Source organism: Mauremys reevesii, linkage group 11, assembly GCF_016161935.1.
Source record: "Mauremys reevesii isolate NIE-2019 linkage group 11, ASM1616193v1, whole genome shotgun sequence".
NCBI lineage: Eukaryota > Metazoa > Chordata > Testudines > Geoemydidae > Mauremys > Mauremys reevesii.
The window spans coordinates 23,944,375-23,957,814 of NC_052633.1; the positions used below are offsets into that span (position 1 = coordinate 23,944,375).

Consider the following 13,440-nt stretch of genomic DNA (forward strand, 5'->3'; position numbering starts at 1 on the left):
TCTGACCCATTCAGTTTCTTCTGGCAGAGTTGCATCCAGTTTCACATGCTCATTTTGTCCTGGCAGGTCCAGTTCTTCCCCTTTCCCTGTCCAATTGTGTCTGTACAGAAGTGTGTGAGTGTCTGATCAAGGAATCAGGAGAAGGATGGAAGTATGGAAATTGTATCTTTCCAAAAAGTCACAGGGAAGTGTTCAGTCATTTTCTCTCTATGCTGTTCAGACCATCTAATGCTTACTAGACCATCTATTCTAGGTCTTCTCCTAAACAATGGAAAGTCAACACTAGTCCCAAATCAAAGGATCAAGTTCATTGGGGATAGAGTTAATGAGCTGTTCTGCTGACTGACTGATTGACTGACTTTCTGTTTCTGTGTCTGGTGATGCAGTGTCAAGCCTCAGCCTGTCACTCTCAGCCTGAGCCTGTTCATGTGGCTGCTGCTGACACACAGATTGTGCATGCCTTTGATTGATTCTGCTGGCAATTGTGTGGCTGGTTGTGTGTCTGTCGTCATCTGTCATCTCTGTCTGTCATCTTTGACTTCTGTCTGACTTCTTCCCTCCCTTGACCTGGACCTCTGATCCTGTATTCAGTTCCAGGCTTCAGTGCTTGGTCTCAGCCTTTGATCAGTCTCCAGCTCACTACACTGATAGGTTGGGGTTGGCTAGTAGTTTGGGGTTGCCACCTGAGTTGCTGAAAGTTCAAAAGAAAGCTTCAGAACATATCTCTTCTCTGGAAGTTTGTGCCAAGTACAATGCCTGACAATGCTTTCCCGACAGGCCTTCTCATGTATCGGACTCAGGGACTTTACTACTCACACTACTATGATGTATTATGTCAATGGACACAACAGACATGGATATGGTCAAAGTGCTGTGTCAAATGTTCCAGCAGTTTTTTTTTGGGCTTCACTGGGGAAAAGACATTACTGATCACCTTACCTCCAATCTGATCTCATCATCCAGATAGCAGCAGCAGACCCTGAACCATCCTTAGTCTGAATGATGATCCAAGGAAGGACAAATGGCACACAACACAATGAAGGGAATGAATACCTTGGAAGAAGTACTGCAGAGGGGGCAGGGGGGGAGGGGGGGGGGGTGGATCACAAGCTAAATATGCATCAATAGTGTAACACTGTTGCAAAAAAAGAAAACATCATTCTGGGATGTATTAGTAGGAGTATTGTAAGCAAGACACAATACGTAATTCTTCCATTCTTCTTTGAGTGCCAGTCCCTAAGTGGATTCCAAACATGAGTGCGCATGTGCTATAGCCAGAACTGTTCATAGTGGTGTCCGTTGATCCACGCATACATCATGCATCAGCACGAGTTGATGTCGCTCCAGTTCCCTCTTACCGGTGCATGACCAGAACTGGAACCCTCTGTTCTTCCATGCTCTTAGCCACCTAAGAGTATTATGTTCAAACCTTTCATTGTATTTATTTTCTTATCTAGTTAGTTAGTTGTCTGTTATTCATCATTGTTAGTTAAGTTCTCTCCGTGGATTTTCCTTCTTGGGGACTTCTCCTCACTTCTGGCACGGGGGACTATGCCCCGTCAAATCAGTTTAAAAAACTGTGCCTCGTGCCCTTGCTCCTTCTCAGTGAGCGACGAACACACCCATTGCTTGTACTGCCTGGGTGACGCCCATATAAGTTCCTGCTGCTCCATCTACCACTCATTCTCATTGCAGACTTGAGCAGCTTGTGAACTTCTCTTCTGTAATTTTTTAATGGAGGAGGCAATGCGCCCATGTATGCAACTGGACTCTGGACCCTCTTGTACAGCCTTACCCATCCACAGTACAACCGGGCCAGGCAGTGTGGCACAAGCCACCATCCTGTGCCCCTACACCAAAAAGGGAAGAACGTCGGTATTTCGTTCCCTCTAAGGGCACTGATTTTATTTTTACCTACCCACCACCTAACTCCCTGAACGTGGCCATCAAGAACATTTCAAATCTACCCCCTATGACTGCGCTGCCAAGAAAGACGACTTGATGGGCCGTAAGGTTTATTCTCAGCATGATTACAGTTCTGCATTGCCAGCTACCCGGTTGTTTTGCCAAATACGACTTCCTGTCCTACTCTAAGCTGGCAGACTTCCAAGACTCTCTCCCACCAGACTGACAGCAGGAGTTCTAACACCTGCTAGATGAGGGCAAACTGGTAGTCCAGGTTGCTCTCCAGGCCATGATTGATGCAGCAGACACTGCATCTCACTCCTTGCCATCAGCATAGTTCTCTGTCATGACTCTTGGCTCCAGTCTAGCAACTTACCCAAAGTGGCCTAGATGACCTTCAAGGACTTCCCTTTCAATAACAACAAATTGTTCAGCAACAAAATGGATGAGTCCTTTCACTCCCTTAAAGACTCCCGAGCTACTCTCCCTTTTCTGGGCAGCTATACCACACCTGCCAACACCAACATCTATCCTTCCACCCTCGCTCTCAGACCACTTACCAACGGTAACCCCAGCAACCACTTGACTCACCTTATCGCCTCCCTTGCTCCCAGTGACCCTGACATTCCTCTTCTGCCGCCTCTGCCACCTTCACCTCTCACAAACCGTCGAAACAACCCTTTTGACTTTTCCCTTGAGATCCATGAATCCTCCTTGGCCCCTCCAGCCGTACCACAAGTTGTCTTCAGGGCTCCTCTTGCCCTTTTTGCCCACAATTAGGGCAGAATCACCTCCGATCGTTGGGTATTGGACATCATCCATCAGCGCTACCTCATCAAATTCCTTTCCTTCCCTCCCCGCCACCTACCCAGTGGCCACCCTCCAAACCTTTCTCAAGACCATCTTCTCCACAATGAAGCCACCGTGCTCCACCAGAAGGGTGCCATAGAACCTGTTCCATGACGCTACCATGGTCGTGGCTTTTATTCTCCCTATTTCTTCATTCTGAACAAAGGGGGTGGTCTTCGCCCCCTCTTGGACCTCCGCTCTCTTAACAAGTTTATTCACAACTTTCATTTCCAGATGGTCACACCTCTCTCAGAATCTCCTCCGTCCCCCATGTCTCTCCATATGAAAGATGTATACTTTCACATAGACCTCCACTGTGCTCATCACAAATTCTTTCACTTCATAGTGGGTGGTGCCCATTATCAATTCTGCATCTTTCCCTTTGGTATCGCTACTGCCCCACCTCCTCTTCTCCCCCCCCCCCCGCTCTGTGTTTTCACCATGGACTTTGTGGTTGTGGTGGCCCACATGCGCTGACTGGTCCATACCCTTTTTCTTTACTTGAACGACTGGCTTCTCATGGCACCCTCTTGCTCCTGCCTCCTTACCACCATACAGACTCTATGTGGGGTATTTGCATCAATGAGGAAAAGTCGATCCTCGTCCCTACCTGCACACTTGCTTTTATAGGGGCACACCTAGACTCTCTTGCAGCCCATGTCTTTCTCCCCAAGGATAGCTTTGCTGCCCTCATTTCCCTTATTGCAACACTCCGACACCGTCCACCCACACGCGTCTGTCAGTGCCTCTTCCTCCTGGGCCACATGGCGGCCTGCACTGCTGTTATGCTGTATGCCCACCTCCATATGCGTTGCCTTCAACACTGGCTCCACAATGTCTATGATCCACAGTTGGACCACCTAAACAAATTGCTTGTCCTCCCTCCTTCTGTGTTAGCTTCCCTCACCTGGTCGTGCGACCCATCCACAGTCCTAGCAGGCATACCATTTACATCCCCCACACCCATCATCGCCCTTACCACAGATGCTTCTTTGATGGGCTGGGGTGCCCATCTCAGCAATTGCATGGCACAGGGCCTTTGGTCATGGTGGGAAGTCTGTCTTGCCTGTCAAGCCTTTCTACTCTCCTTCCACTCCCACCATATTCAAATACTGTCAGACAACATGACAGGTCATATACATCAACAAGCACGGGGGAGCCTGGTCCCCTGATCTTTGTACAGAAGCCATCCGCCATTGGAACTGGTGCCTCCGACACAAGATCATCTTACGGGCTTACCTCCTGGGCACCAACAATTCTCTGGAGGACAAACTGAGACGATCCTTCCATGCAAACCACGAGTGGGAGCTCCACAACCCCACTCTCCGGTCCCTCTTTCGTCAGTGGAGCCTGCCATACTGGGATCTCTTTGCAACACCAATAAACCGCAAGCTTCTGTTCTGATCCCAGGAGGGTGTGGGCCCAGGATCTCAGGGCGACGCCCTACTCATTCCCTGGACTTCGGATCTTCTCTACATCTTCCCACCCGTTCCCCTTTCCCCCCCAGGTCCTACACAAGGACCAGGCAATGTTAATCTTTGTAGCTCTCTCCTGGCCTTGCCAATGCTGGTACACTGATCTTCTCCACCTTTCTATTCACCCCCCAATCCTCCTCCCCACCATCCCAGATCTCTTGACACAAGACCACAGATGACTGCGATACCCCAACCCATGCCCTCCTCACCTCACGGCCTCGTATTTGGTTGGGGATCACATGTAGACCAGGTCTGCTCTACGCCCGTCTGTGAAATCCTCACTAACAGCAGGCACCAATCCACTTGCACCTGTTATGCTGCTAAGTGGCAACGCTTCACTGCTTTGGCACATCACCGCCACATCTCAACAGACATCTCCATTCCTATTCTCTGGGACTACCTCCTCCATCTCCACCAATTGGGCCTAGCACACTCCTGTAGCCTGATTTGGGGTGGGTTAGTAGTGTTGATGTAATGTATCCACTTAATTTAATTTTATTTGATTACTTTTAATTAATTAATAATATTAATGATAATTATTGGATATTAATTAGTATGGGTTTGGCTCGCCTATATGTTTGATCAGAAGATAAAGTTCGTCCTGAATCAGGCTTCACAGAGTTTATAAAAGGAACTTCGGGGTTATGACAGGAGCTTACACTGAGACAGATATAGTCATAAAGACCTTTTATTAAAATCAATGAAATGGTAAGCAAATGGTAAAACAGTTCAAGAAAACAAAGTTACAAAATATCACAGTTCTTTAAAAAAATATATTTATGATTTATGCAAACTTGAATACTCACACTCTTGGTGCAGCAGCACTTTGGGTGTTTTTCACCCCTTTGGCAGAGGAAGTTACTTCAAGATTGTTTGCGTTCTAATTTAACTCTATATATGCTATATGCTTTAACTAAAATGAAATATAAGGGAGATTGAATCCCTTTTCACTTACAGTTTTGAAAAGAAATAATACTACGGCCTATTAATAGTTAATAGCCATCGTAGGTGGGTTACCGATGCATAGATGAGGGTGGAGGCGATGAAGAGTAGACAGGAGCAGATAGATGGGTGTATCGCCTGTTTAATGGTGAATTGTCTCACCTTTTTATAGAGCATTAGTCGGAAATCCTTCCTCCTATGCCCAAATTTCATCTTTCCTCCATGGAAATGTTAGGCTAACATGTATGTGCGTATGAATGACAGGTATGTATGCATTTGTGGTGTAGTTGTTAGATTTGTGGGCAAAAATCCCCTTTTTCCACCCTTTACTGTTTATGGTTCAGTTAAGGTCTCCAGACATCTGCGTAGGGTATTTTGTCTTATTATCACTTTTCTGAGTAAGGGTCCCAAAATGTGCTGAAGTTGCCTTAGCGTCATACAGGATGTTTGACCTGTAGATTTCTTGCATTTCAGCCAAACTTATTCTTAATATAAATCTATAAGCTTATTACATCAAATACTTAAATTCATAAGAAAGACCTTTATACAGACCAACAAATTAATCCTCAGGGCTACACTCCTCTATCCATGTTCACCTAGTTGCGCTCAGTCCTTTCCTCTCTCCCATGGATGATTTCTCCATCTTTACTCACCCAACGACCTCTTGATTCCTCCAGGGCTTCCTCAATGTTTTCCCCCCTGTACAAAGGCCTGCCTCACCTTGGGATCTCAATTTGGTCCTCTAGGCCCTCAACAAGACCCCTTTTAAACCCTTGGCCACCTGCTCCTTCACCCATATCTCTGTAAAGGTCATCTTGGTGGCCATCACCTCTACATGCCGTGTCAGTGAACTGGCAGCCATGATGGTGGATCCCCTGTTCACCCTCTTCCAGAAGTACAAAATCTCCTTTCGCCTACACCCCAAGTTTCTGTCCAAGGTGGCTTCCTCTTTCCACCTGAACCAAAGTATACACCTCCCAAACCCTAAACTATTCTACCCCAAATCCCATGCCTCGCTCATGGAATGTGCCTTCCACTGCCTTGACATCTGTCAGGCTCTAGCATTTTATCTCCATCGCACCCACGCCTTCTGTGCATCCCCTGGCTCTTTGTTGCCATCGCGGAGTGCTGCTGCAGCTCTGCCCTCTCCTCACAATGTTTCTCCAAGTGGTTCTCCTGCTGCATCGAGACCTGCTATGATCTATCAGACACTCCACTCTCACTGGGAATCACGGCCCACTCCACATGGGCATATGCCGCCATATCAGCCTTCCTCGTGGACATTCCGTAGCAGGACATACTTGGAACTGCCATTTGGTCCTCTGTCCACACCTTCTCCACTCATTGCGCCATTGCTTCCTCTACAACAACGGGTGCTGCAGTTGGTCATTCTGTCCTACAGGCGTGATCTTTTCGAGAGCCCTCGCTCCCACCTCCTTCCAGACCACTGCTCGCTACTCTCCTGCATTTGGAATCCACATAGGGACCAGCACTCGAAGAAGAAGAGAAGGTTACTTACTGTAAGTGGAGGTTATTCAAGATGTGCAGTCCTTATCTGGATTCCAATCCTGCCCTCCTTCCCCTCTGCTCCAGGACCCTCTGTTGCTGGATAAGAGGAAACTGGAGCGTCCTCCTTGTATGTGCCATGTGGCCAACACATGGACACTACTATGAACAGTTCCCGCTCTGGCGCATGGCATGCATGCGCACCCGCGTTTGGAATCCAGATAGGACATTGTAAACAACTTGAATTGGGGGCTGGTGGGGATTCTGCAGAGCCCCAACCCCCTATGGTCAAGAAATGAATGTAAAATAATTGAATTAAATTATTAAATCGTACCTCTTGTTAAAATACTTTAAAAGACTACTTGATTAAAAAAACAACCTAGAATGTGAATTCATAAGAATGTTTTATGAGAGAAGGAACATAAGCGCTGGGTAACTTCCTCAAATATTGATATTTTCTGTATCACATACAAAGCTATTAGGAGTTCAGTGTTTTATATGAACTTCATAATTTATTTGGAGGAAACAGTAGCTCTTAAATGTCATGGACTTTGTCTCTGTACAAGTAAGCAAGATAATCTGTCGCACAGATTATTTTCTTTCTTCAGACTTTTAAACATTTAATCAAGTTTTTCTTTGCTGAAATTTTTAAAAAAATCAGTGCATACAGGTAAATAATTTCAGGATGTTCCCTGACTGTTCATCGTATGACAAAACATGTAAATAATCTGCAGCACAAGTGCTGCCATTATATGCAATTTATTTTTTGTTTTTGAGGTTGACCTGTGCAGCAAAAAGCTACAGAGAGCAGAACAATTGATTGGAGGCCTTGGTGGTGAGAAAACTCGCTGGAACCTGACTGCTCTGGAGCTGGGGAGGCAGTACATCAATTTGACTGGAGATATCCTCATTTCTTCAGGAATTGTGGCTTACCTGGGAGCCTTCACATCCAGCTATAGACAAGTAATGAATACAGTTGTTTTAGCTAAATGTTTTTGTATTAAACCAAACATTTTTTTCTCCTGCTAAAATATTTAGATTTTTAAAAACATGTTTTAATTGACTTCAAAATTTTCTGGAATTGAAAAAACAGGTTTTTCTTTGTGTGTGTGTGCGTGCGCACGCATGCATGTGTATAAGAATTTGAACTTCACTTAGAAGAACTCACGGGAACTCTTCCTTCATATTTCTTTACTATTTCCTAACAACATTAATTGTAAAATACATGAACCTTGTGATTGGTTTTCTCAAATGTCTGTAAAGTGACTGATCTGCTACCATTGTAGTCAATGGCTAAATTCACACTAAGTTCTGTGGGAGCAGGAACAGGACCTATGTCTGCAGAATCTTTGGTCAGCAACTTGAGTGTAAATGTATTTAAAGTGCAATAAATCTCTAGAACAAGGAGAAACAGGGAAATAAAGTGGACTTAATATCATAAACAATTTGTGTGTTTAATTCCCATTGACATAAATGGAAGTTGTGTGTGTAAAATAATTACAGGATTAGGACCTGAGGTCAAAATTTTCAACTAGCTATTCGTTTTGGATGCCTCCATTTTTGGATACCTAATTTGATGCGCTTTTGCTCTTATGTTCAGATTTTCTGAGCAGCTGGATCTCTCGAGGCTTCAGCTGAAGAAATGATTGCTCAACACAGCTGAAAATCGATCCCAGGTTGTCACAAGTTAGACATCCAAAAATAGAGGCATCTAAATCAATGACCACTTTTGAAAATTGAGTCTAACATTTGAGCCTAAATCTTTTTTTTCCTTATCTCCATTTACTTACTTTTACTGTACTTTCCTTATCATTCTTTCTTTAGAAAATTCTGTAACATCTCTCAAACTTTATTTTGTTCACCATTTCCATATTTTGACATTATTTTTTTAGTGTTTTCTTGTGCAAAATCTTATTTTGCCTGCGGTTTTCTCCTGTTCTCAGTTACTGAATTTTGAGCTAATGTAATTCTATATTGGATGAAAGCAACCATTTATCAGGCATGTATAGTATGGCTAGGTATCAGACCTTTGGTAAAAGATGATGGGGGTTCTGAAAAGTGGTGATTGGAGGATCCTTCATGCCAGTCCTGAGAAGCAAAGGCAACTGAATATGACTATATTCTTATTCATTTAGCAATAACTAAATAACCTCCTGACAGCTATTTTTTATTTTAATATATATATGGCCTCTTTGTCATTGTCTGTGTATTGTTATGTATTCACTGGGTGGCTGTTTCAGCCCTTCCTGAGACTCTGGATAGTACTTTCACATTTGCTCATTTTGCAGTTTCTCATTTTGTCAGGAAGCTAATTCCTTTATTTCCCCCAGTTTTTCAAAGAACAAAGCTTTTATATGTTTTTGGCACCTTGGTTTTGAATAAAGTGCTAGAGCCTTCAATTCACATCTCTGTGAATGTTCTCTATCCCCTGAGAATCATTTCCTTTCATTCTAAATTTGTGATTGCTGTTGCCTTGGAAAGAGACATGAATAAAATTCAGGCTTTGATGTTCACCCTTTTGTTTGGAGTGCTGTGTTTTGTAAGGATAGTAAAATGCTTTGGCCTAATCCAAAGCTTTCAGTCAAAGTTGTGTCTCAATTCCATGTGAAACAGTCCATTTGTCTTAGGCTGTATTTACACTTTAAACACTACAGTGGATCATTCTCCACCTGCCAGACTTTGGGGGGCAGAGGAGGAGGCAGAGCTTAGGACCTCTGCTTTGCAGCGGGGTGGTGGCATAGGGGCTTCTACCCAGCGGGGAAGGGGTGTCTTGGGGCTTCTGCTCTGCAGGGCACTGTGGTCAAAATTCAGGTTGTGCATTTGATTGGGATTGTGAAGAACTGGATGTGTGCATTGTGATTTGTTATTTGTTGGAATTGAACGGGATTTTTTCTGAGGACATGAGGAGACGGAGTGTATTTGGATGTTAGGATGTTTGGGTATTAAGTCATGTGAATTGAGACCGCTGTGGCTATTAATGCTGCCTTAACTGGTAATTTCTTTTTTTTAAAATGCATTAAGAGGAAATGCTCTTGAGTAACCTTCATTTCAAGTGAATGAAGTTTTTTGTGTAGGAATAAATATTGTACTATTGCTATTGTCACTAATGTATCATTGAAAATAAAAGGCTGCAGTTGACAAATCTGCATTAGCTGAAAATGTTTGCCTCAGCTAAGAATTCACAGACCATTATTAAAATCTGATTAGTTTAGGAACAAAATCTTATGTTTAGCTAGGGAAAGTAGTGTTCTCTCAAAGTGATGTTTGACTAATTGGCACAAATTTAAAACATGTTCTGTTTAAAAATATAAACAACCCCCCCCTCAAATGCCAGCAGATCCAGACGCAGTAGGTGCCTGTTACATAGGGAAATCCTCCAGTGGCAAAAAGCTGTCATAACAACTCCTGCATCATCCATTCTCCTACCCCTTGTATGGTATGTGTCTGAAAATGGTATGTGTCTGGAGCATCCCTACGCCATAGCAATCCTCAGCTGCCAGAAAGGCCTCCTGTGTAGAACTGACCCCAAGATCAGGGAAATTCAAATGTAGCCTAAAGCCAGATATGTTGCTTCATCTCTTCTTTCTTGCACTGAGTGCAGCTCAGCCTGGCTGAAGGAACTGGTCCTGTATGTTCTACATGAACAGTGGTTACTGTTTTAATTTCTTATGTGTGGTTTTTTTAGTGTTTAGACAAGTACAGAAATGACTTTACTGTAGCAATGGTTTGGGGGAAGAGTTGAATAAAGTATAGATAAATGTATTGACAGTTTTATAAATCTTGTAAATGTAATAGGGAACAGACAAAACTTTTGTTAATATTTGCATTCTTGTCTTCTAGAATCAAACAAATGAGTGGACATCACTATGTAAAATGAGAGATATTCCTTGCTCAGATGATTTTTCCCTAACAAATACTTTGGGAGAACCTGTTAAAATCAGAGCTTGGAACATTGCTGGATTACCATCTGACATGTTTTCTATTGATAACGGTATCATCATCTCGTAAGTAGGAAATTCACACCTGCTAGCTTTCATGAAATAACTGAAAAGTATGCTGTAAGAAGCTATTATTTTTATGGACACATATTACTGTATGGCAAGTTCAACAATTAAAACAAAAACAAGGCTGTTTCTATTTTTTGCTATATACTTTTTTCAAGGCTTCTAGTGTGTAAAGTAATTCACTCCCCTCTTAATTCTCATGAGTTGCTGTAAAGAGATTGAATTTTTTTGATGTTAGAAGGTTGCAGTAAACTACATTTTATGAACACATGTAGTAATTTTACTTGTAAATGACCAATCAGTAATTAAAACAAAGAAAATCTTGGATACCTCTTGGTAGAGTAAACTTGGAGTAGACTAACAGCAGGAAATGTTCAGCTCTATGAAATGAGACTATTATTCTGAAGCTCTAATAGATTAATACCCCGCACTTGTGGAATTCAGAGGCAGTCCAACATTGTTGCTGTACGCTCCAGGACTATGCCTCAGGTCACCAGCAGAATTCTTCTGAAGCTGTAGAAATACCCCAGCAACCAATTATTAGCATTAAAACAACAAACTTCATATAATGTATTAATGAACCTTAAGGCAAATCTATGTTCAATTCTCCCTTTAGATAAAAATTTCAATTTGCTACACATTTTATTCCCATCACTTAGCAGACTACCGTGGTGGGTCGAATGAGGAGAGAAGCTTCTAATGGAAAATTATCAAATAACAAATTCTGCATTCTGCAGCACAGCTTCTCTCCTCCTTCATCGCTATTGGGAAGTAGTGAGCGGTGAATAAAGTAGGATGGAGGGGGAGAAGAAGCAGAGTTGAAGTACAGGAGTTTTGTAGTAGAATATTTGGTGGAAATGAAAGAGTCTCTCCAATCCATATAAAACTAAAGTTTTGTAATTCAAAGAATTATTTGGGAACCAACTCTGGACACCTTCCTACCAATAGAAGCCGCTGCAGACAAATGGAAACCTATTTTGCAAATCTTGCTCAGATGAATCTTATATATATCAAAGGGTCTGTTCAATTCAGTGGGACTCTCACGCAAGCATCTGAAGGAAGAATTTGTCCCTGAACATTTTATAAATCAGATTAGAAGGTTGCGTTTAAATGGCACCATAAAGTAAACCGCATTAAAGTCAAGCTTACAGTAAACATTTTAAGGGTATATAATCTAGTTCTAAAAAAGTTTAGCTATCTCAATTTTTGTTCCCTCCAGAAATGCAAGAAGATGGCCTCTGATGATAGATCCCCAGGGCCAAGCAAACAAATGGATAAAAAATATGGAAAAAACCAATAGTTTGCACATAATTAAACTCAGTGACCCTGAATTTGTGAGAACACTGGAAAACTGCATTCAGTTTGGCACTCCTGGTAAGTGATTGAATAATGAAAGTGTAGATTTCCGAAAAAACCTGGAGAGGGCACAATTAACTCAAAAATAAGGATGATAAAAGTACCAAATATTGTCAGATTCATAGAAAAAGGTAGATTTTGTTATCAAATTAGATTTTTAGTAATTGAAGTCACAGCAGGTTGTGAGATTTTTCATCTCAAATATCAATTTGAAACCCTCTCTTTAATTTGGCTCCTTTAATTGTTTGAGATTTTGCCATATACTTGTTTTCATGTTACAATAATTCTACTTTTATCTTCCAAAAATGTGTAACACACTGTCTGTCAAATTGTCTGTTCCTGCATGGCTCCGCTTATTTTACAAATAGATAGCATACAGTGTACTACTTTTACTGACATTCTTATATACCATATCTCATCCAAGGTAACAGAATCAGAAAATAATTACTTACAGTTAACTATTTGAGTTATTTCCATTGTTATTTTTAATGAAAAATTTAACTACAAGTAAAGAAACAACTCATATATCCTTTAAATTCCTTATAGGGCAGTGGTTCTCAAACTAGGGTCGCTGCTTGTTCAGAGAAAGCCCCTGGTGGGCCGGGCCTGGAGCGGCGAACCGCGGCCACTGGGAGCTGCGATTGGCCGAACCTGTGGATGCGGCAGGTAAAGAAACTGGCCCGGTCAAACCTAGTTTGAGAACCACTGCTATAGGGGGAACAAAAATAGATTTCAAAATTGGGATTAGGAGCCCCAATGCCATTGACATTCAATAAGATTTGAGTGACTGATTCTTTTAGGACCCTTTGAAACGCTAGTATACTCAAACAATACTACAGTTCAGAGAATCTTCATTGCCCTATTCAAACTTGATACATATCACAAAGCAAATATAAGCTTCCTTGAACTTTTAAAAAAATTATTTAAGAAAGTTTTACCATATTTCTACCACATCCTTTTAGACCCATATTTGTATTGTGGAAGTAGTACCTGTTTGCACATCGTAAGTACACATTTAACAGAGATATCTCTTGCCAAGAAAATGAATCAAAACCTAGTTATTGTTGTGTTCAAGTGCTGCTGGAAAATGTTGGAGAAGAACTGGACCCTATCCTAGAACCACTTCTACTCAAACAGACGTTTAAGCAGTCTGGTAGTATATGCATCCGTCTTGGTGACTCCACCATTGAATATGCTCCTGACTTTCGCTTTTATATTACAACCAAGCTGAGAAACCCACACTATCTTCCTGAAACATCTGTTAAGGTGAGAGATTTGAAAATTAATGTGTTTTGTTTTAATATTAACATTATTTTCCCTGTAGGCTGCAGGCAGAAGAGTTCCTGGTATCTAAGCTGTTGGTTTTTTTCCTTCTCCTTCTTTGACAATATTGGCATCATCTC

The 13,440-nt window shown here is 42.2% G+C and overlaps 1 protein-coding gene across 2 annotated transcripts in view; it reads left to right on the plus strand.

Annotated features, from left to right (window-relative positions):
* The window catches only part of DNAH7 (dynein axonemal heavy chain 7), a 223,295-nt gene that overhangs the window by 162,200 nt on the left and 47,655 nt on the right, over positions 1-13,440 (plus strand). For both annotated transcript variants that reach the window (XM_039493846.1, XM_039493847.1), the window contains 4 exons: positions 7,455-7,640; positions 10,518-10,681; positions 11,901-12,055; positions 13,113-13,303. In XM_039493846.1, coding sequence (XP_039349780.1) covers positions 7,455-7,640; positions 10,518-10,681; positions 11,901-12,055; positions 13,113-13,303 — 696 coding nt within the window. The remainder of the gene's footprint in view (positions 1-7,454; positions 7,641-10,517; positions 10,682-11,900; positions 12,056-13,112; positions 13,304-13,440) is intronic.